We start from the raw sequence: 22,874 nt of genomic DNA on the forward strand, positions 1-22,874 counted from the left end.
TGGGAATTTCTATCTGATTTCTGAACTCTGGATCTTGCATTTCAATAGATTTTACCCTTCATGAGGGGCCATAAGCTGCAGCCTCAAGCATCTGAGGTTGGCAGTTGCCTTGAATCCAAGACTCTATTACCCTTTCTATTCCCAGGCAAGTGTTCTGAAATGAAAGTGTTCTTTAAGGAAAGCCAGTGACTTCATCAACCAGAGACTCTAAGGTCCTCCTCCCAGGTGCTCCCAGCTGCTTCCTCTGCCCTGTGGAGCACTTCTCATCTGTGTGGCATCTGCCTGTCCCACTCTTTGCCTCTCCTTACACCTGTCATCTGCTCCCCTTCCAGATACTTCCTTCAAAGTCTTTCACTATCTTTCTATGTCCTGCTGTTATCTTGGATGATTGAGTATTGGATTACCCATCCTGCAACATTTTTCTTAAATAGCACTTATTCTGGATATGTCTTTGATTTCCTACTCTTTCCTTTAAGTCTTGTCCTCATTTAATATTTCCTGATTAATATCAAATCAAGTTCTTCTGCCAACAATTGGGCCATCCTCTTCCCAATAGCTCAGATGGTTCTTCTGTTCTATACTTTCCTGGGTCCCACTTTTGGGACCATTGAACTTTCTCCCCCATATCTCAAAGCTTGACTGATGCCCAGCCAGCCCTGTTTTCCTTCAGTTTTTGATATCAGTTCCCTTACCTACTGCCCTATCACCTATTATAAATAGTGTCCTTGACCTTTACACCTCTAACTCCACCACTATGTCTCTTCACTTTTAGGACCTTGTTTCTAACTGCACAGAGAGTACAGACTTCCTAAGAGAAAAACCACCCTCAAATCCCATTTCTGCTTCACATTTATCTTGTATCCCTCCCTTCCTGTCCCAGTGGCAGAACACCCCCTTTTCCTTCTCATGGTAACTTTCTTACCTGTACTGTGAATCCTATGGAATTAATAGTTAATATTTTTTTCAACATCTTAGTGTTTATATGTTTCCTCCTTGGATCCTCCCTCTTAGTCCATCTGAAGGTGAGAAAACTAGTTTAGAAAGGTTGAGAGATTTTCCCACGGTCACATATGAGCCAAGATTTTATCCGAACCAAACTAATTCCAAATCCCTTTCCCATAGTCATTATTATTCTTATTTTGGAAATCTCTGACCATCAGATATTTTCTGCTTCCTCCCAGTTTTTTCCACCCATTCTATGTCTCTTCCTCTCCCTCCTCCCCACCCCACTTATGGCTTGTTTATTCCAGGATCAAACAGACACAAGTTTCTTTCATCTGTTAAAATGAACATCCATCTTCCTAAAATTGCTACATCCTTTTTACAAGCGAAATCACTGAGAAAACACTCTACCGCCGATATACTCACAGCCTCCATATTCTTCCACCTAATTTCTCAGCCCACTTCAGTCTGCCCTAAACCTGACAAAGGTTGCTTCAGGATTACCAGTGACCTCCATGTTGCTAAGTTCAAGGGGTGCTCCTTGGGTTCTTTTGTACTTGACATTCCTGAATCATTTAATACTACTGATTTCTTTTTGGAAGTACCCTCTTCTGTGTGTTCTCATGGACCTCCTCTTTCCTGATGTCTGTGTGTGTCTGACTGCTTACCTCTAGCCTCATTTGAGGACCCAGCCTTCTCTGCCCATCACTAAAGTGTGTGTGTGTGTGTGTGTGTGTGTGTGTGTGTGTGTGTGTGTGTAAGTGGTCTTTCTGACATTGCACTAAGCCTCTTTATTCTCATTCTGCTGTGTGTTCTGGGTAACCTCACTCCCTCTTGTGGCTTCTGTTGCTAGCCCACTCTGGCAAATTCAAAGTCTTTATCCCTATCCTTAATAAGGGCCTGAGGAGCTGTCTTTGTTGGTCTTCCATTGCCTACTGGACATCTCAATTTGGATAACCCTTAGGAATTGTTGGATTGAACATATGTGAATCTGCGCTTATCTTCCAGAAGGCAGAGTAGGGTCATTGTGGGAAGTATTTAAGTCTTAAATACTCAGAGCAGTGCTAACTGTGGAGGGAATTGGTTGGTAGCTTCAATGGGCATTAACAACTGTCCTGGGTTCATCTACCCTAAGTACTAGCATAACTACTGCTCATACTACAGTTCCCTCCTCCCCCAACACACACTGCCTCCTTCCCCAGTTCTCTTTCCTACCTTAGTTCACTGTAACATCGAGAGTAGACTGTAGCATGATGGTGACACAGAACACCTAACATGCACAGGTGCCAACAGATATTTTCCAAGTGTCCTCTCACTTGATCCTGGCCATGACCCTCTTAGGTAGGGTCTGTTCTTTCCTTTAACTTCTAAGAAAATGAAACATCCACGATTAAGTAACTCATGTGTGGTCTCACAACCACTGGAATTTGTATTCAGACTTGCTGACCCTTTAGCTCCGTCTCTTGGTGGTTATGTTCCTCCTTTCCACACTTTCTGAATCCAGGCCACTAACCTGAGGCTCATCTTTTACTCTTTTTTTCTTGCCACCACCCCTACCAAAATTCAACCAGTTACTGAATTTTGTCAGCTTGACCTCCTGCATATCAAAAGATATGTTCATTTCTTTATTCCAGTTGGATATCCCTTATTATAAATAGTGGATCCTGCCTTCCTAGAAGTCTCCTAATTTATTATTACTACGAATATCTTCATTTATCTCATGAATTCACATATTGCTCCCCTTCCATGTGTTCTCTACAAAACAACCAGTGTATGTGTTCTTCAACAACCCTTTCCAAGATATTTTTCTGCTGCCATCCTTAGGGTTAAGTTCAAAATCTTTAATATAACTTTCAGTGTCCTTTCCTGATTGGCTTCTGTTGTTTTGTTCAGCTCCATTTCTTTCCACTTCTCCCTCAGCAAACCAAGATCTGGTTTTATTGAGAATTTCTTGAGTTCCCAGATCATGAAAGAGAAAGAATGGCATAGGTAATACCTAGAAGCAGGGAGCTTGCCTTGACTCTAGGTCCCACTAGATTCTGGGATCAGTTTTGTCTCTGCGTATGACACACAGACTGTCACAGACCAGGCCAGAGACTGTATCTCTTTTACAGACTGCTGTATGCTCTGGCTTTCCACATTGCCTAAAATTTCCAGGTAGGGGCTCAGTTAAAATGTCACATTAGCTATTATAACTCAGATTTTTATGACCTCCTTGAGTCCTTGAGGCCATGCTGCTTCTTAGCAAGAGCGGTAGTGGTTTGCAGCACTGATTTACTAGCAAACTTGGACTCTACTCATCATATCTGCTAAGCCTCAGTTTCCTTCTTTGTAAAATAAGGGTGATAAATGCATCGACCTTCCAAGGTTGAGAAAACAAAATGAGGGCAGCGCATGCTGAGTGTCAATCACAGTACCTGAATCTTGGAAATAATCCTCAGATGGGAGGTTTTCATCCACACTTTTATCTCTCAAGGTAACATTTGCTTAGTGCCACCTACATGTGACATTGTCAAAGCAGTGTGTACTGATGGGCTGTTATTCACAGAAAATAAAAATTGAGAATAAAGGTAATTGTATTAGGGTAATTCTCTGGGTTTTAAAAGTATTTTGTTCATTAAGACATTTTTGCTTGGTAACTATGTCTATACATACTAAACTGAAAATGTTGACCAAGGTTCTGTTTGTTGTTAAATAAAAGAGAATGATCATATTTTAATTTTAATGAAGCCTTGTACCTATGTAACATAATGAAATTTAGACTGGGCTCCGTGGATGGCAAATGCTTCATATTTATGTGACTGACTTCTTTTGTATGGCAATATTTATAGTAAGCTGCAGATTATCATCATGTGACAGTAGGATAAATGTAACTCTACCAAGTTTCAAAGAAGGTTTTAATATTTTTTTCATTCTTTTATTTGGTTTTGGTACTAGAGATTGAACTCAAGGGCAGTTTACAGACACCTGATCTATATACCTACCCCTTCTTATTTTTTATTTTCAGACAGGGTCTCACTAAGTTACTTAATGTCTCACTAAATTGCTGAGGCTTCAAACTTGAGATTCTCTTGCTTCTGTCTCCTGAGTTGCCGGGATTACAGGCTTGTGCCACTGTGCCTAGATATGTTCATTTCTTTATTCCAGTTGGATATCCCTTATTATAAATAGTGGATCCTGCCTTCCTAGAAGTCTCCTAATTTATTATTACTACGAATATCTTCATTTATCTCATGAATTCACATATTGCTCCCCTTCCATGTGTTTTTATTTTATACCATAAAATAGAACACTTCTCATAAAATGAGTCAATAGAGGGTGTTTTGGAAGCATGGTGTTATGGGTTCAAATCTTGGCTCCCCACATATTACCACTACAACTTTGGACATGTTCTTTAACATATATGATCTTTGGATTCTTCTTCTGTAAAATGGCCATATTCTCCTCCCTTAATGTTTCCTGGGAAGACAAAGGGACTTAATATGTAAACCAGCACAACACCTGCTACATCATAGATAACTCCTGCTTACAAAAGCAACCACATATCTTACATTCAAAAACAGCCCAAATTAAATTAGAAAGAGATCTATTTGAAATGTTTGATCATTATAAAAGTAACTCTATTGCCAATCTGGATTTACATGTCATCCAAGGAATACAATTTATAATGAATTTTTCTATAGTTCAGTTTTTCACCTGTATTTCTCTGCTACCTACATAACAAGAAAATGTGTAAGTTTAAGAATTATAGTTCATGCTGTTTAATATGAAGAGTGAAACCTCACAATAATTAATATTTGAGAAGCCAACCTGTGCTCTCAATATTTTAGTAAGTTTTAAAATTCCCAACAACCTGCAGTACTTTGTTTTTCTACCACAGTGTGAATTTTTGTCACAAGCTCCTAATCTCCAGTAAATCCTCTGTCATGTAACCATTAATTATAGGAGGATTTTGATGAACCTATATGTACTGTAACAATCTATGAAACAATAAAAATACAACTGCTGTTAACAATGATTATTGTTACTCAGTTATTATGAGTACTATGATTAACATGAGAAGTGCACAAAACAGAACAGTGAACTTTTTGGAGTGTTTCACTTTATAAAATTGTTGGAAAGTGGAATATTTATAAGAAGGCATTTCAATTTGTGCATGGCTTTTGTCTTTATAAGTGACTTACTGCTTTTCTCCTGATGTTTCCTCCTGCTAAATTTTCTTAATTGATATCTGTGCTCTCTCTCTCTCTACTTCCCTGGCAGTCTTTTCCCCATAAAAGGACCCATCTGTCTAAGGTAGAGATTCTCCATTTTTACATACCATCAGTGACTTAGTTGGGTAGACATGATTATCATTTACAAGTTACATTTAATTCTTTCTTTTCAAAATTCAGAGGTGCTTCATTTGTTTTTCTTTAAGTCAAATCTGTTCTCTTTAGTCTGTGTTCAAGCACCCAAAAGTACATCTAATTTCTAATCATAGTCATAGAGCAAAGAATGTTTTAAACTTGCTAATCTATGATAATTAAAAATAATACTTGGAAAACTGATGCTTTGTATTATGTAAATGTATAAAGAGAGAAAAAAGTACTTTCAGAAAAGTGACTTTATTTTTATTTGATGTTATTAGACTTGAATTTGAGCGACAACAGCGTGAAGAACTTGAAAAATTAGAAAGTAAAAGGTAAGGCATGTTGGGTTTGAGTTCTACTCCTGTGTTTGCTGCCTACACTGACTTCCTATGTGTCTGCTTCTGCCCTCTCTCTTGCTGTTTGTCGTTTACATGTATAATGTCTGTAGTTGGTTTCTTTTAAACTGTTTGAGTTTACTTCATGTTTAGTTTTTTTTTAACTTATGATTTTATTCCATTTTTTTATTGGTTGTTCAAAACATTACAAAGCTCTTGACATATCATATTTCATACATTTGATTCAAGTGGGTTATGAACTCCCATTTTTACCCCAAATACAGATTGCAGAATCACATCGGTTACACATCCACATTTTTACATAATGCCACATTAGTGACTGTTGTATTCTGCTACCTTTCCTATCCTCAGCTATCCCCCTTCCCCTCCCCTCCCATCTTCTCTCTCTACCCCATCTACTGTAATTCGTTTCTCTCCTTGTTTATTTTCCCATTCCCCTCACAACCTCTTATATGTAATTTTGTATAACAATGAGGGTCTCCTTCCATTTCCATGCAATTTCCCTTTTCTCTCCCTTTCCCTCCCACCTCATATCTCTGTTTAATGTTAATCTTTTCCTCCTGCTCTTCCTCCCTGCTCTAGTTTTTTAAGCAGTTTATCTTCAAATACTTGTAAGAAAGGGGGAGTAGAGTCAGAAAGCAGATTTAATATACCAGGTTAGTACACCAAATATATATTTGTTTCATCTTAACTCAAAAACATGTCTTCTCTCAATAGTCTTCCTTGAGTTTTTAAAAAGCCAAAAGAATCAAAGAGAATGAATGCAAGATCAAAAATTTCCTTTTACTTCTCCATTTTACACACACTTTTCCTTATATTGTTTGTCTGTATGTATTTTCCCATCTATAATTTGCCTGTTTTGCTCACTTTTCTTTTGTGGGATGTGGCCAGGGATGTGTGTTTTTGGCTATTTGATTGATTTGGTAAGTTGTTTATATGCTCTGAAATAGTCTTTGTTGATAAAACTTTATTTTCTCTCTATTTTTTTAACCATCCTATTTAACAACCAAAGAAGTGGATAAATATTGGAGTAGAAGCTAAGGCCATAGGGGATCTTCAAACTAGACATTTATTTTCTAGAATCTGGATTGTAAATGTTACAAATGAATCAGTTTAGTTTCCAGAAACATAGAGGGAAGATGTTTGGTGAGACAAGAATCAAGCCTATGTATACACAATCTTATTCTGTATCATTGTTTTGGAGGCCAAAGCCAATGCCTAAAATCTGATTTAGCACCCAGTGAGGATTTTGTATTCTAAGAGAAAACACACATGTAACCCCTAAAATTGTGCATTTCAGCATTCTAATGGAGACTCTAGTTATTTTCAGTGTTATACATTAATAAGCAAATATTTGGGGCCACTTGATGATTACTGTTTACCTAAACTAGTGATTAAATACTATGTAGCAAGTAGTTATTTGAGCTGAAACAATACTTTGATATTCGAATTCCAAGAGTTAAAGACAGCATGAGTATTTTAATGTCATCTTGTTACTGAATGTCTTAAGTTTTAGTCATTGGGCTGAATAAAATTATTCACATTTAAATTTAAATTGGACATGGTTCTTTCTCTTTGAGCTCAGGGGGCTTTTAAAATTATATCATGCATAACACATTATGATTCTAAGCTCTACAAAGAAATTATATCAGAGGCTACTTCGGGAGACTAGGCAGATATGTTGGACAGATGACATGCTGTTGAAAATTTGAAAGAAGGACACTTTCTCCTCTTTTATTTAATGAAGAATTTGGCTTTGTGTTGCGTATGCATTTTTAGAACATTCCAGTTAGGGAAAAGTTAGAACAACATTTAACATAGTGATCAAATAATGATCGGTTAATGTCTGCATTGTAGGAAACTCATAGAAGAAATGGAGGAAAAGCAGAAGTCAGACAAGGCGGAGCTGGAGAGGATGCAGCAGGAGGTGGAGACCCAGCGCAAAGAGACAGAAATCGTGCAGCGCCAAATCCGCAAGCAGGAGGAGAGCCTCAAACGCCGCAGCTTCCACATTGAGAACAAGCTCAAGGATTTGCTAGCAGAGAAGGAAAAGTTTGAGGAGGAACGGCTGAGAGAGCAGCAGGAAATTGAGCTGCAGAAGAAAAGACAAGAGGAAGAAAGCTTTCTGCGTGTCAAAGAGGAGCTCCGGAGGCTCCAAGAACTCAGCAACAGTGAGCAGGCCGAGAAGATTCAGATATTCCAAGAGCTGGACCGTCTCCAGCGGGAAAAAGATGAACAGCGCGCCAAGCTGGAACTGGAGAAAAGGAGACTGGAGGAGCAGGAGAAGGAGCAGGTGCTGCTTGTTACCCACTTGGAGGAGCAGCTGCGAGAGAAACAAGAGATGGTTCCATTGCTGCGATGCAGTGAGGTCCAACGGGCAGAGGAGGAGAAGAGGGACCTGGAAGACATCAGGGAAGCCCTCCTGCGGGCCAGGGAGGCCAGGGCAGGAGGGGAGGAGGAAGATGGTGAGCATCTGGAAAAAGCTCACCTACATTTCTTGGAGTTCAAGAAAAGGCAGCTTGTCAAACTAGCTAACTTGGAGAAAGACCTGGTCCAGCAGAAAGACCTCCTGAGAAAAGAAGTCCTAGCAGAGCAGGAAGCCCTCCAGCGCTTAAAATGTGAAAAGGAGGAGCAATCTAAGTGGTTAGCAAAAAATGATGCTAGCGTCACAAGTGTCTCACATGTGGCTGGAGATTTAGAGAAAATAAAGCCAGTAGAGTACAGGCTGCAATGTAAAGAACGCCAGCTACAATACCTCCTGCAAACTCATCTGCCAGCTCTGTTGGAAGAAAAGCAGAGAGCGCTTGAAATCCTTGACAGAGGTCCTCTGGGCTTAGACAACACTCTTTATCAAGTAGAAAAAGAAATGGAAGAAAAAGAAGAGCAGCTCGCGCAATACCAAGCCAGTGCAAGCCAGCTGCAGCAGCTCCAGGCCACCTTTGAATTCACTGCCAATGTGGCACGACAGGAAGAAAAAGTGAGGAAGAAGGAAAAGGAGATTCTAGAATCACGGGAGAAGCAGCAGAGAGAGGCGCTGGAGCGTGCAGTGGCCAGGCTGGAGAGAAGGCACTCTGCTCTGCAAAGGCGCTCTACCTTGGGCCTGGAGACAGAAGAGCAGAGGCAGAAGCTTGCTAGTCTCAACAGTAGCACCAATGTCCTGGAAGCTCAGCAGGAGGTCCTGGAGAAGGACCAGGAGAGGTGAGAGTAGGGAGAACATAGGTTACAATAGGAACCAAATCATGCTCATTTTCTATTCCTCATGGAGTTTCTGTCTTTTTTAAGTGATTTTTTTATATAATAATTTCTTTTTTTAAAAAAATTTTATTGATTTTTTTAAAAATAAATGACAGGTGGAATGTATTATAATTGTTATTACACATATAGAGCACAATTTTTCATATCTCTGGTTGTATACAAAGTATATTCATACCAATTTGGTCTTTATACATGTACTTTGGATAATGATGTCCATCACATTCCACCATCATTGCTAACCCCATGCCCCCTCCCTTTTACTCCCACCCCTCTGCCCTGTCTAGAGTTCCTCTATTCCTCCCCATGCTCCCCGTCCCTACCCCACTAGGAGTCAGTTACCTCATATCAGAGAAAACATTCGGCATTTGTTTTTTTAGGATTGGCTAACTTCACTTAGCATTATTAAACATATTCTCTGATACATGGACAAATACTTATTTTTATCAAACCTGAGAAAAGTATCCTTAAACATTCTTTCATTTCTGTAGGATCCTTGTTTTGGAACAATAGACCTAAAGTTAAAAAAATCATAATTAAAGTCCTTGCTCATTGCTCCTGGGCTTTGGTTAAGGTCTCAACTGCTCAAAGAAAACTTCTGCCTTGATTCCCCTTTTACTTCCCCCTCCCTGCCCCTCCCTCTCTTTCTCTGTTTTTCCTTCCTTCCTCCCCTTCTGTCTTCTCTCCCTTTCATTCCCTTCCTTTGCCTCCTCTGTCCCTTCTTCTACCCTCTTTCTTTCCTCCCTGCATTCCTCCTTCCTTCCCACTTTTCTTCCCCTTCCTCCCCTTGTTCCTTCTCTTTTCCTTCTCTCCCTCTTCTTTGCTTTCCTCTCTCATGTCCTTCCCTGTTCCCACACCTGCCCTTCCTCAGTAATGTCATCATGTCTTCTAGAGCTAGCACTTGTTACAATAAAGCGTCATTCCTAAAATTCCTGCATTACATCTAATGTACTGATTCCCACAACCTGAGGAGAAATAAATTCCAATACTTCTCCTACTACTCATGATTCAAATATTTGAGAGGAGAATCAAGGACTCTATATTAAAAAACAACCATACCAAACAAAACTCTCCAGCTGATTTTGAACACAGTGTAATATTCAAGCATTCTTGGTGATATACTACTGTTTTTGGTATTGTAAAAGATAGAATTAGGAAACTAGAAATATTTTAAAGAATATTTATTTTTCTGTGCCTGTTTCCTGTCTCCATGCTTATCAGACAATAGGTTCTTAAAATTAATAGACACACGGATTCTGTACAGGTGATGCTAAGATTCTCAGAGGGGCCCGGCACCTGGTTTGGAGGCTTATAAGGAGACATCATACCCTGGCCCAGCCCTTTCCTGCCTGGGTGACATTGATGACGTTGGGCAATGTCCTTCATCTTTGGGCCTCAGTGTCCTGACCTATACAAGGGGTTGGTTGAGATCAGAGGTCTGTGTATTTTCTTTTAGCTCCAAACCCTTTGAGCAGTTGAGACCTTAACCAAAGCCCAGGTTAGAGGGCCTGGACCTGCCCTCTCCCACCCATGGCCACCTTCTGAGAGGGGCTCCAACTGAAGCAGTCTACTACCTTAAGACTTCAGCTTTCATTTGACGAAGGCATGGGGTGACTTGCTGATGACAAAGTTAGATCTACTCAAAAATGTTACTGTAGCCCATCATCTTTCCTGAAAAGGTCAAAGCAACTTCCAAATGATTGGCTTATACTGTGGATCATATTTATAATGGCTCTCTGGTAATCCCTTCAGGCAAAACAGCAACAAAATAACAATAAAAAAGCTTATTATTTCAGAGAAATAGGTCAGAGGTTTAAGAAAATGATTACAGGTGTGCTATGTAAATGAAATTGCTGGACAAAGCTCCTGCCTCAGGAAATTTGAAGTAGTGGAGGGCACGCTCTCAATTTGTGTCCTTCAGTTTGCAATAAGAATGCATCATGAGCTTTTAGCTTGATGTTACTGACTTTGTCAACCAGCGATTTAGTGTTACTTCTCTATAAGAGTGGAGGTAAGATTGTGATTTTTATGGAAGGATTTCCTAGCATCAACATTCCTTCAGAAGCCACACAAAGGAGGCCTTGAGCATCATGAGTTTTGGTGAAATAGACTTTGCTAAGATCTAATTCGGGCCAGTGAACTCTGGATTCTGTGCTTTGTCTGTACTGTCCCTGGAGCTTGCTGTGGATGTTTCCATTGTGTTTATTTTCTCTGTGGGTTCTCATGACTAAGTCAAGATTATCTGTGCAGCTTGACTTGGCGTCTTGTGAAATTCCACAAGTGTGAAATATTAAATTCATGTGGGATCAGATTGGACAACAGAACACTGAGCTTGGTTTTCCCATTGGCTTCTCAGTACTTTATGAACAAGGTTTAATTTATTTCACTGTCTTCTTTTCTACCACCTGCTAATTCTGACAGCCCCAATAACATGTATCATGCAGCCCCACTAGAAAAACCCTCTTGCCACCATAGCAGGGACAACAGAAGAAAACTGTCAGTACTCGTATTCAATCACATATTTTTATCAGAGTTCTTTCATAATGATAAATATAACTCATGATGCCAGCCAGAACGAATAATCCTGTGTTAACGCAGACTGTGTTTTAATGCCATATGTGCATTGTCGTTTACTCTTTCTTGGAAGAGAGTACCATCATTTCCAGTTAACAGATGGGGAAATTGAATCTGCTTTGCTTATGTAGCCACTGAGGACTTGTGTCACATAGGACTTGTGTCACGCAAAATGGTAATGGATCTATTTCCCAGTCATCTCTTAGCTTTCTTGCCGTCTTATCTACTGAAATTTAGATTCAGAGGGCTGGCAGCACCTTGGTGTGTCAGCATTTTATTTTTAGAGCTGAATGAAATGAAAGATCAATTGACTCCTATTTGGTTCATAAAGAAATTGAGATCTAGATTGAAATAACTTGCCCACCTTCATATAGTGACTGGATCTTATGCTCCCTGGGGCCAGATTTATTGGCCAGCTTGGCCCTAGTCTAGCCTGATGGCCCTGGAATCAAGCATGGCCAGTGGGAGGATGGCTGTAAACATAGTTGACCTCATATTAGAAGTATCACTTTTCACTGGAGATAATTTTCTGGTTGTTATTAAAATAACCAAGATTCATAGTTATTTTAGTTTGTCACGGAACTCAATCTGCTTTCCTAGATTTGTCTTCTCTTCTTTATCTCCCCTCTTCTTCTGCCCTCACAAAAGTGGTTGGTTTTCATGGCATAGCTCCTTCATTTGTGTTGCTTTATATGCACCTGGAACATCTTCCACCATCACTCCAGATGCCCATATTATCCCTGTCTTTTTAAGACAACTTTGAACTGCCTGACCATGAATTTCCTCTTAGATTGGTGGTTTCTGAAAGCTCTTTGAAGCATAAATTTCTTTGTCAAGAGAAGTATTCAACAGAATTTCGTATGTACTCCACAACCAACTCTTATTGAAGCAGGAATTAGGGAATCAGAATTCTTCACAGCTATTTCCAAGGATGAGCTTGGAAGGTAGTACAAGTTATCTTTACCTTTATTGGTCAGATTCTTCAACTTTTGAATCCCTGTGGCAGCACTTGTCTTCAATCTTTCTTATGACTTATTTTTACCTCATATCTTGTCTTATAAGTGTGTAGCACCTTTACTAGAAAGTAAAGCTCTTTGTATGTAGAGTTTTTGTCTGAATACCCTGGGGTTTTTAAAACAATGCTTTATAAAGGGAATGTGTTCCAGAAATTCTGTTAATGAACAAATTCATGTGATTCCCATCATTGTAGGTTAGAACATGAAATCCAGCAACTGAAGCAGAAGATTTGTGAGGGAGACTGTGTTCAAAGAGGTGACCATGGGACCCTGGAGAGGAAGGCTGCTTTCTTCAGCTTGCTACCAGTCTATCCACCTAGACTCCCTTGGAGAGGTACCAATATAAAATGAGGGAAAATGATTATTTTATTTATTTAGTGGTGAACATTCCGATTGGCCATGTTTGCATGTAGAGGAGCTATCTCAATGCCCTACAGTAAAAGCATGAATGAGAAAGTTCATCTGTCTGTCAGCTTGATGCCTGATGATGGACGACAGGAATGGAGTGTCTTTTGAATTAATTGGCACCTGGAACCAGTCAGCAATCAAACTTATATAATAGGCCAGCCAGACTGGTTCTGTGTGAAGGTGGAATTGAAAGTGCAGGAAACCAGATCCAGGAAAACCAGATCATCCAGAACCAGAGTGATGCAAGGCTATGATGAAAAGCACAAAAACAGAATTAATTGAATTACACTGAGAAGAACCTTGTACTGGCTGTTACTTTATATAAGTATTGATTATATTAGATGGAGTTTATTATAAAAACTGTACTAGTATATTCAGAATGACCATGAGTATAATAAATATATATCTGATGTTACTGTAATAAAATGATTTTCAATGTAGGTGGCATTGTGAATTGCTCTGTGTCATGGAGCTCTCAGATAAATCAACTTAATCATTCTTTGCCTTAAAGAAAGTAGCGATCATTTTCCTCCTCCCCATTTGTATCATGGGGACACTTCAAACTGGGCAGTTCTGAGGCCTGGATTAGGAAATAAGTATTTGGATATCAAAATATAGTCAGAATGACATGAGTCTCTATAGTTCCTTTTGTCTAGGTCTGTCCCGCATTTGCCTCATGGGATTAGTTTCAAATTTTATTGATGGTCAGGGGAGATAATTTGTGAATACCCTTGGCTCATGTTCAGTTGCACATGATTTTGTTTTCAATACTGAAAGGTAATATTGTACTTTATTTAGGCCATTCTATCTAAAATATTAATCTTCTTGTCCAGCATTTCAGAAAATTATTTCTCTGTTGAGCGGTAGTACAGAAATATTGATAGGATTATGCGTATGTTTAGAAACACAAATCAGGTAAATTTATTTGGCATATGTGCCAAGATGTAACTATGGAAATCATTTAATTTTTTTTTTTAACTTTGAAACAAAGTCTCACAAAGTCTCTGAGGTTAACCTTGAACATGTGACCTCCTGCCTTAGCCTTCCAAGACACTGGGATTATAGGTGTACACCACTATGTCCAGCCAAAACCAACTAATTTTTTTAAAAAAATTTCCTTCTAATCAATGTCTGTAGCATTGGAGGAGATGAGCCTATAACGGAGCAACTGGAAAGACCTTTGGTGTGGCTGAAATTTCCTACTCTCTCTGGTGCTTCTGTATTGAATGACTTCAGTGCAGACCAGAGATCAAGCTGGCATCCACTAGGATGGTTAAGGCTAATGGTTGTATTAAGTAATAATACAACTTCACTTATATTCTATGGGACACCAGATAGGACTTGACAACTTCTTCAAAGGTCAACTGTTTGTGGCTTCTTCTCTGACTTGGCCCTGTTTGGGGGTTTTGGGGAGGTGAAACCTTTAAGGTACCTTACTGGACAGCTCCAGATAACCCATCTGGAGAGATAAGACTGACCAGAAATAATGCAAGAATGTCAAGCATTGTGTCTTACACATAGTTGCTGAATAATAAACAAGTATAGATCTTATGACCTCTTTTTTTTTGTTTTTTGTTTTGTTCTTTTTTGTAATCCTTATAAGTGACCTTGTGCTTGAGAACTAATTATCATCTGTGTCAGTCTGTTCTGGGTGAGGAAACCCACTGTTCTGCCTTAGGAACAGATCTGAGACAACAGAGTCCCTAAAGTCAGGGACTGTGATTTTTTTCCCCAGTCCTGCAGCAGGTTGCCGCTAAGGAAATCAGAAGTCTTGGATGGGGTCGCTTAGACTCCTTTCCAGACTCAATGCTCTGTTATTTGTCCAGTTCTTTCTCATTTGGGGGAAAAAAATAAACAGTGAACATATGGCTCTAGATTTCCTGGAAAGAAGAAAACTGTGTGAGGTCTCAAATTGATTTTTTGTTTGGCAGTTAGAATGGGAAAGCTCCCTATTGTTTGGGGCTTAGGAAAGAAAGATATAGCAACCTTGTGTGGTTAGAAGCATTTATATTTGTCTTGACTCCATGGCTTTCAGGATCAATGCTTATATTGAAGAAGAGGTCCAAAGACGTCTTCAGGATTTGCATCGTGCTATTGGTCATGCTAGCAACATATCTGCAGATATGATGAAGGTAAGCTGAAGGAACTAAGTTACATGGTCATTCATTTCTCAAAGTGAAAATTCAGATGTTGAATATTCAAAAAAAAAGTACTAATACTGCTTGGATGGGGCTTAACAGTTTACAAATCTTTTTAATTCAAGTATTTTAGTTGGCAATTTTGTGATTCTGAGAAAACCTTTATTAAGTGAATATAAAGTTTTCTAATTCTTTGATTTATAAACATCCTAGATGTAACATTTTTCTGTTTTCTCTCAAATGCAACCTATTTCAATAAATATTTAATTTACTTTGTAAACTATTCAAGAACAAATATATTTTCCCCTTGAGAAGAAAAGGTATTTGCAACAGATGATTTTTATCAAAATAAAGACAATTCATTTCTAACCTGCAAATTAAGAAATATCCTAAGGAAATCTTGCTTTCAATATTAGAACTTTAAGATCATTGAACTGTTTAGGTTCAGTTCTTTTTCAGACAGATCGATCAATAGTCATGTTTATCTTGGGAACGTAAATTCTGTAAAAGGGTTGTCATTGTTGAATGACAAGTATGTTTCTGTAGAATTTTATTCCCATAAGTATGTCTAATCAAATCAGTTTTTTTCTCCTCTATGAACATGCTATAATTTAATATAGAGGGCTTTTTATTTATTTTCAGGATAATGAGAAACTTCACAATGGCACCATTCAACGTAAGCTAAAATATGAGGTAGGTAATGATTTTTCAGATTGATAGGGTCGCCTTAAATTATGGCATGCTTGTGTGATTAAATTTTCTTAATGTTTAGTTGCATAATTAGAATTTTGAAGTCCCAGTGAGATTAATGGCTAATAGGGAAGGCAAGCTATTATATGGACTTAGAATTAAACGGAATCCTGCAGGTTGAAAACTGCTTTGACTTTCTTGAACAACACGCAGGTTTGGTGGAGCTTTGCCCAGTTTTTCATTTGTAACAGTATCCTTTTCCTTGGTCTGCATTTAAAAGACAGAATTATATAATCGGGATCAGATATGGGGTTTGGAAATGAAACTGAGTACTTTTTAATGTTTTAAAAACCCTATTCATTTTGTAGACTGTGAGTTGGCAACAGCATAAAGGAAATACTCTTGGTTAATTAGCTTATTTCTCTGGTTGATTATCAAACTAACAATTTTGGGGGGCATACAATTTGTAAGATTTTACTTGTATTTTCTTCCCGGAAAGGGAATGTCCTTCACATTTTCCCATAAAAACAAACAACAACAACAAAAAAAAAAAAAAAAAAAAAACTGCTAGGTGGTAGAAATCTCTCTGCCAAAGATTTACATGCATTACTGAATGGGAAGCAAGAGGGTGAATGTCGCCCTGGCCACCCTCTCCTGCCAGCATTGAGGAGTGATATTATCCTCCTCTGAATACCCATTCCCTTAGCAGGTTAGCCCAGGTGCAGCCTTTTATTTCTTTGTTTCTGTGCTGCCTGACACAGAGCAAGTGTGCTGTAAGCCTTCCATGGTGATGCTACCTTAGCCAGAGAGGACACAAGATTCTCATGAAATGAACCAAAAAGAGAAATCAGATCTGAGTTGGAATACTTGTGAATTTCTTTTGGCCTTGCCCTCTAATTCTAATTAAGTTTGCCCTAATATTTTTACATTTTGGACATATGGCCTTGCGTTTATTTTCATAACTATAAATGACCTTTTAAACACTGAATAAAGGTCTTAGGATTTGCTTTAGAGAAAATGAAATGTTAGACCAACAAATGGATACTGTGAATCAATCCTATACAATGTGCTTGTATCAAAATACTTGGCAATTTATAAATAATAAGTATGGAAATTAATGAGCTATGTATAAATCAGATCATCTATTCTTAAATCGTACCAATCAATACAGCTAGCTTAGGCTTTCTACTTAAACACTCAATGAAACTAATGACTACAGGAATCATCATGTGCAAAAGAATCACAGAAATGATGCCACATCCCTATTTCAACTTTTTTTTTTGACATCTTGAACAGAAAAATCGGTTTTGGCCCACCCAATATCTTGTCCCACTTCTGCCCAAAGATGCCAATGGTACTTCTAGCTTCATTAGAAAAGAGAGGAGGGAGGAGAATCAGAGCAGTCTCTGGAGTCATCCCATGCAACAGAGCATCTTAGGCTCTAGAGCTTCCTCCTCAACATCACAAGAAACAAGGGATCAGTCCTTAGTACCCAAGGAACTGCAGGACAGTGGTTATAAATATTGTTGTCCTGAGTACTCTGGCCATCTTGAACCAAAATGTTTTCATCTACCTGAAATCTTTTTCCTTAAGGAAAACGTAACCAATGATGGAGAAGATTTTCAGAGTAAGTCAGATAATTTCAGTGAGCTGATGACTCACAAAGATGAATACAACTTGGAAATTGAGTCCAGCTGGACATTGCTGCAACAGAAGTCCCAACAAGTGTCTATAAATAGCAGAAGCAAGCAGGCCAGGCAAAGCAGGGTGCTCTGCTTTGTCCTCTCTGAAAGTGTTTCTCATGAAGAGAGCACATCTGGGAGTGCTTCTCAGAGCACAACGGCCCCTGAGTTTTGCTGTGAACAGCAAGATGAGAAAGAGTTATCTGCTGAAAAGAATAGCTCTCCGTCATCGATGATAAATATTAGGACAGAAGGAAACAACAGGTTGGGATATTTTTACAACAAGTTCTCAGCTCTTTATAAAGATACTAGCCATCACCTGCTACAGACTGGCACAAAGATGATTCACCAAGCCAAGCATGTGGGGACTCTGTGTGACCCAAGTGGGCTCACCTCCCATGTGACAACATTCATCAGAAGCTTGCCATTTCTGAAGCACTTGCCCCTGGACATGCTTTTGAAGTCACGTGTGGTGCCATCCGGATCTCATTGTTTTCCTGAAGCTCAGGTTGGCAGCAGCAGCAGCAGCAACAAAGAGGCAAGGAGGCTGAGGCCAGAAAAGAGCCTAGAGCCTTACAGGGCCTCCACCTTCACATCTGCAGCTTTACCAGGTTCCTCGCCAAGTTCAGTTTTCTGCCTTGACTCTGAAGATGCTAGAAAGAGCTCTGCATTTAAGCAGACCCTTGTGCAATTCCCAGACCAAATGCTGACATTTCAAGAATACTCTTTAAAAGACTTTCTTGAGGTTGTGACTTGTTCTCTGCCAGAACCTATAGGTGATGTCAAGGACATCAAAGGCGTTTACTGGCTTGCTGTGGCTAACTGCATAGAACCTGACCCCCAGCCAGCATGTTTGCTCCTCCTTCAGTCAACTTTATACTCTTTGGTTCTGTCAGATAAGCACGCAGGCTCAATGGACATCTTTCATGTTCTGCCTCTTTCTGGACTACAAGAAATTCAGATTGGCTTTGGTGGGCAGAGCATTCGATTCCTGGGATCCACAGAGGCCCTTCTGCTCACTGTGTTTAGTTACAACAAAAACCTCTCTCAACAGTTATGCCGTGACCTCCTGTGTGTCCTGATGTCAAAGTCTGAAGCTGCTGCCTTTGCGAATCATCCTCTACTCCAACAAGATCTAGTTCAGCTTTCTCTGGATTGGAAAGCAGAAATCCCTGATTTAGTTTTAGCAAATGGAGTCCATTTGTCATCCAAATTCCAGACTACCTTGGTTGACATGGTTTACTTTCTTCATGGAAATGTGGGAGTCAATATCCTTTCTCTGGCAGAGGTTCAATTACTGCTCTACACAACGGTCAGGGTTGAGGGCGAGCCCAGCAATGACCAGTGTCAGTCACTTGTCCTTCTGAATACCCACATTGTGCTTATGAGGGAAGATCGTGTGTTTTATCCACATACACCATCTCTGAACACACTTCCTCCACGTACACAATTTGATGTGATCAGATGCTGTGCTTTAAGTGAATTCAGGTGTGTTGTTGTTCCAGAGAAGAAAAATTTATTAACAGTAGAACTTGTCTTCTTGCAGAAACTTAGGCATTCATCAGTTTCAGGAAATAGCCCTTCTGCACCCTTTCAAGAAGGCCCAGGTGTCCAGTTGTTTATGAACCCATTGCATCTCCAAGATAGTCAGCATGGGGCACCTGAAGTCTGGAAACTGATTTTCAATTCTCAAGATGAAGCTCTTTGGCTAATCTCACATTTGACAAGACTCTAGGAAGGAGACTTTTAAAGATGCAATACATTTTCTGAGATCTTTAATAAAAGGAACATTTACTACAAGGGAAAACAGTCAAGGGAATACAAATATCTTGGTGTAGCTAATCAAATTGGAATCGGGAAAAAGCAGACCTCTGAAGTTAAATGTAAATATTTGAAATATCTGCTATAAAATGAAAATACCTGATTGCAGAGGACTGATAAAATATCTTTATGACCACCTGCTTCATTTTCTTGAAACTCGGGCTTGCAAATTTGCATCCACCTCATCATTTGTCAGATGATTAAAGCATTTCTGATTGTTTGGCTTCGTGTTGATTTATAGTCTGGTGCACTGGAATCTGTCTAGGCCTGCTAGCTTCTAGCAGGCTAATTTGCACTGCCTGAAAAGTGCCCAGTCTGGCAGTGACCTTCATTGACATCCTCCATTCCAGCTGTGATTAGGACAGTGATGTGGCAGAACACATTAGTGCTACACCACGCTTCCTGTAAGGACCCAGATTCCACATGTCCTCCCATCACTGCGGTACATGGAGTAGAGCCAGCAGTGCCTGTCCTACACTGTTGTCTTCCCCAACCAATTGCCTTTTCTTGCCTTCTTTCGTCCTTCTCGACTATTCTCTTTCAACCAATGTGATTTCAGCTCCTAACTTGTCAGTAGTTTTTAGTACTCTTCTCCTAGTCTCCAACCCCAACTTCCATTACATTCTAGTTCTTTCTCTGAATTTCTGTCCTAGAAAGACTTGTCATCTTAAAGTCTAGCTTTTTCTAATGGCTTCTTTCTACTGTCTTGTCAAATAAACATATGGTTGCCTCCAAAGTGCATTCAGCACTTTTCCCTGGCTTTTCTCCCTCTTGCCTCACACCAAACCCATCATTTGTATTTGAAAGAGGTGTTCTGCTGGTCTGAAGCAAGTTCACATTCTTACCTGCCTGAGGAGGATCTTCTTTCCACTAAGCAGGTCAGTGGTCAGCATCCTCTCTCAGAGGCTCCTAGCTCTCCCCTACAAGATCTCTCTCTCTTCTTACCCATCCTTTCTGTCTATAGGATTCAGTAGTACTGTGAGCAACCAGGGATAACACCTCCTATATTTATTTTTTATTTCATCTGGGGCTAGTTGCTTGGCCATTATTCTCATGCCTCTGCTAAACTCCAGAATCTCAGAAGGGAGGAGCTCTGCCTCTTTTGATCCATCCAGTCTACTTCCATTCTCAGCTGGGATCATGCTCAGCCAGGATAGCTACTCTGCAGTGTGGTGCACAGTTGAGTGAATCAGTGATTTTACTCACCTGCTCATTTTAGCCCTGGCACGTAAGGGACATTTTCTATTCTGGTCAAATCTTTGGGAAATGTGCACCACACCACAAATGTACCCCTTCTTCATTCCTGTTACTAATTGATGACAGGGACAGTCCCAAAATTTAACCCACTCTGAAACTTACTATCTTCTGAGACCAGGAAGTGCATAGCTTCCCTCCTTCCATCATCAGAGCTAATGACAAGTTATTGAGCTGATTCTACATTTTCACCTATTTTTTCTCCTCTAGTCTCTAGGGAAGTGAAGAGGAGAACACAGGCACTTGGTTGGAGAATATGCTATGATCCACAGACTGGTGCTATAGCTTTGTTTGCTCTAGACCAATGGAGGCTTTTTGATTTTGAGTCAATTGAATTCTCTTGTTTTCAGGTGGATTATTGTCATTTCCAAAACACCTCTTTTTCATACATGCATACCTTATTGCCTCATACCTGAAGGCTTTTAACTCTACATAGAGGTGTTATGGTTTGGCTATGAGGTGTCCCCCAAAACCTTCTATTAATACAGAAATATTAAGAGGTGAAGTGATTAGATTATGAAAGCTATAACCTAACCATTCCATTCTTGCTTGAATGGACTGGCTGGATGGTAATTGTAGGCTGATGGAATGTAAGTGGGTCCCTGAGGTATGTCCTAGAAGGTGACAATTTCCCTGTGACCTCTTCTATCCTCCCCCTCCTGCTTCCTGGCTTCACCATGAGCTGAGCAACTTCCCTTCACCAGGTCCTTCTGCCATGATGTTCTGCCTCATCTTGGACCCAGAGCAATGGAGTCTGCAGTCTGTGGACTGAGACCTCAGAAATTGAGCCCCACATAAACTTTTTCTGACTCTAGGTTGTTTTTGTCAGGTGTTTTGTTCACAGCAACATAAAACCTGACTAAAACAAGGTAAATCTTTTTCAGTCTTGGAAAAAATTCTTAAAATCACCAGGATGCCTTTTAATATCAAAACTATTTCTACTAATTTATTTTCATGTATTCTTTCACTTTTCTCAACTAATTTATTTTCCATTACTTTGTCTTAAAGTGTCCCATTCCATATTTTCTTATACATCTCTGATAAGAAAACCAGAATTAATGATCATTAAGACTAGAGAGTAGAATTTAAAATGCCAGCATAGGGCTAACAATTGAAAAAAAGTAGCAATATAGAGTAATACATTATTTTTACAAAGAGTGTTAAATATTAAACAAACCAGACTTGCTTGTCCTCATAGGTACAAAACCATAATTCTACCATGATAAAAATAAAGGTCTTTATTATTTCTCATAGCTGGAACATAGAGCAAATATGAGCATTGCATAAATTTGTATTAATCATTATGGCTTTTCCAGTCTGCTTTACGATCCAAGTAGGCTACAGTGGGAATCTCACTACATAATAGAAGCAAACTACAGCATTCAAATTTTATGTGTTACATCTCTCAGCTAGGCATACTCTGTACCTTGAGATAAAATATGGTCCTTGGGAATGAAGTTTGATTTACTATCTGTGAAGTAGGTATTAAGATTGTTATAATGCCTGTAGAAAATAGTGGAGTTGTTTTTACCATTATCTACCATGACGTCAGCCATAACAACCTCCTTCTGGCTCATTGTTTAGGAGTTCTGTACCCAAGACACTCTGTAGTAGAGCAGGTATAACTCTAGGTATTTGATAATGTAACATCTCAGTTGTTAGGAGTTTCTGAATCAGGAAGTAATAGGTTCATATATACTTGGTTGTGTGGCACTTGCATTGTTGTAATATAGGCATAAACATTTGCATTGTGGGACTTGTTGATACATTCTAGACAAACATCTCTTTGAGTACTTTTGAAATGGTTATTTCATCTAAATTTGATTAAAACCCATTTTGCTCACAGATGCCTGTCTCACAGGCAGGGTGAATGTATTTAGACTTTGTTGAAAAAACATTTCAAAACAGTTTATCTCCCCAATCTCATTTCTTTAAAAATGTGCATGCTTCCTGTTGGAAGAGAACACTTAAGTATTCCAGCAGTAATAATTACAGCAATTTTAATTACATTCTTTTTCCCAGACAATTTAAATCTTTGTGTGATAAAAAGATTTTAATTAAGTTTATTCATGCTTTTTTGATAGCTGGGCAGTCTTATTGAATGAGCCATTTTTTGATGAGGTCATTTTGTTAATGAAGTTGAACAGTCTCCAGTATGTAACTTAGACACCTTGTTCCTCAAAACTTCTTTTGTAACAAATGTTTTATCAGTCAGCTATTGCCAAGTAACAAACAGCAATCCAACACTAAGTTCCATACCAAAAAGTTTTTTTTTTTCCACTGCTGGTTTGCAAGTAGATGAAAGTGGCTCCGCTGTAGGATAAAAGTCATCTTCAGCTCAGTGAGGGTTGTTCTTCCCCATTTGTCTCATTTGGGGGTTTGTGCTGAG

The 22,874-nt window shown here is 39.2% G+C and overlaps 1 protein-coding gene across 15 annotated transcripts in view; it reads left to right on the top strand.

Annotated features, from left to right (window-relative positions):
• Positions 1-22,874, top strand: part of Kif16b (kinesin family member 16B) — a 281,133-nt gene that overhangs the window by 170,719 nt on the left and 87,540 nt on the right. For 8 of the 15 annotated variants that reach the window (XR_013439536.1, XM_078051379.1, XM_078051382.1 and 5 more), the window contains exons 18-22: positions 5,206-5,238; positions 5,573-5,626; positions 7,508-8,848; positions 14,936-15,032; positions 15,681-15,731. Coding sequence is in view for 14 of the 15 variants with exons in the window: in XM_078051379.1 (XP_077907505.1) it covers positions 5,206-5,238; positions 5,573-5,626; positions 7,508-8,848; positions 14,936-15,032; positions 15,681-15,731 (1,576 nt within the window). In the remaining variant the exon portion in view is untranslated. Of the gene's footprint in view, positions 1-5,205; positions 5,239-5,572; positions 5,627-7,507; positions 8,849-14,935; positions 15,033-15,680; positions 15,732-17,024; positions 19,452-22,874 lie in introns of those variants that run through there. The other 7 variants (XM_078051371.1, XM_078051369.1, XM_078051372.1 and 4 more) reach the window with 5 other exon arrangements.

Source organism: Ictidomys tridecemlineatus, chromosome 5 (assembly GCF_052094955.1).
Source record: "Ictidomys tridecemlineatus isolate mIctTri1 chromosome 5, mIctTri1.hap1, whole genome shotgun sequence".
Taxonomy (NCBI): Eukaryota; Metazoa; Chordata; class Mammalia; order Rodentia; family Sciuridae; genus Ictidomys; species Ictidomys tridecemlineatus.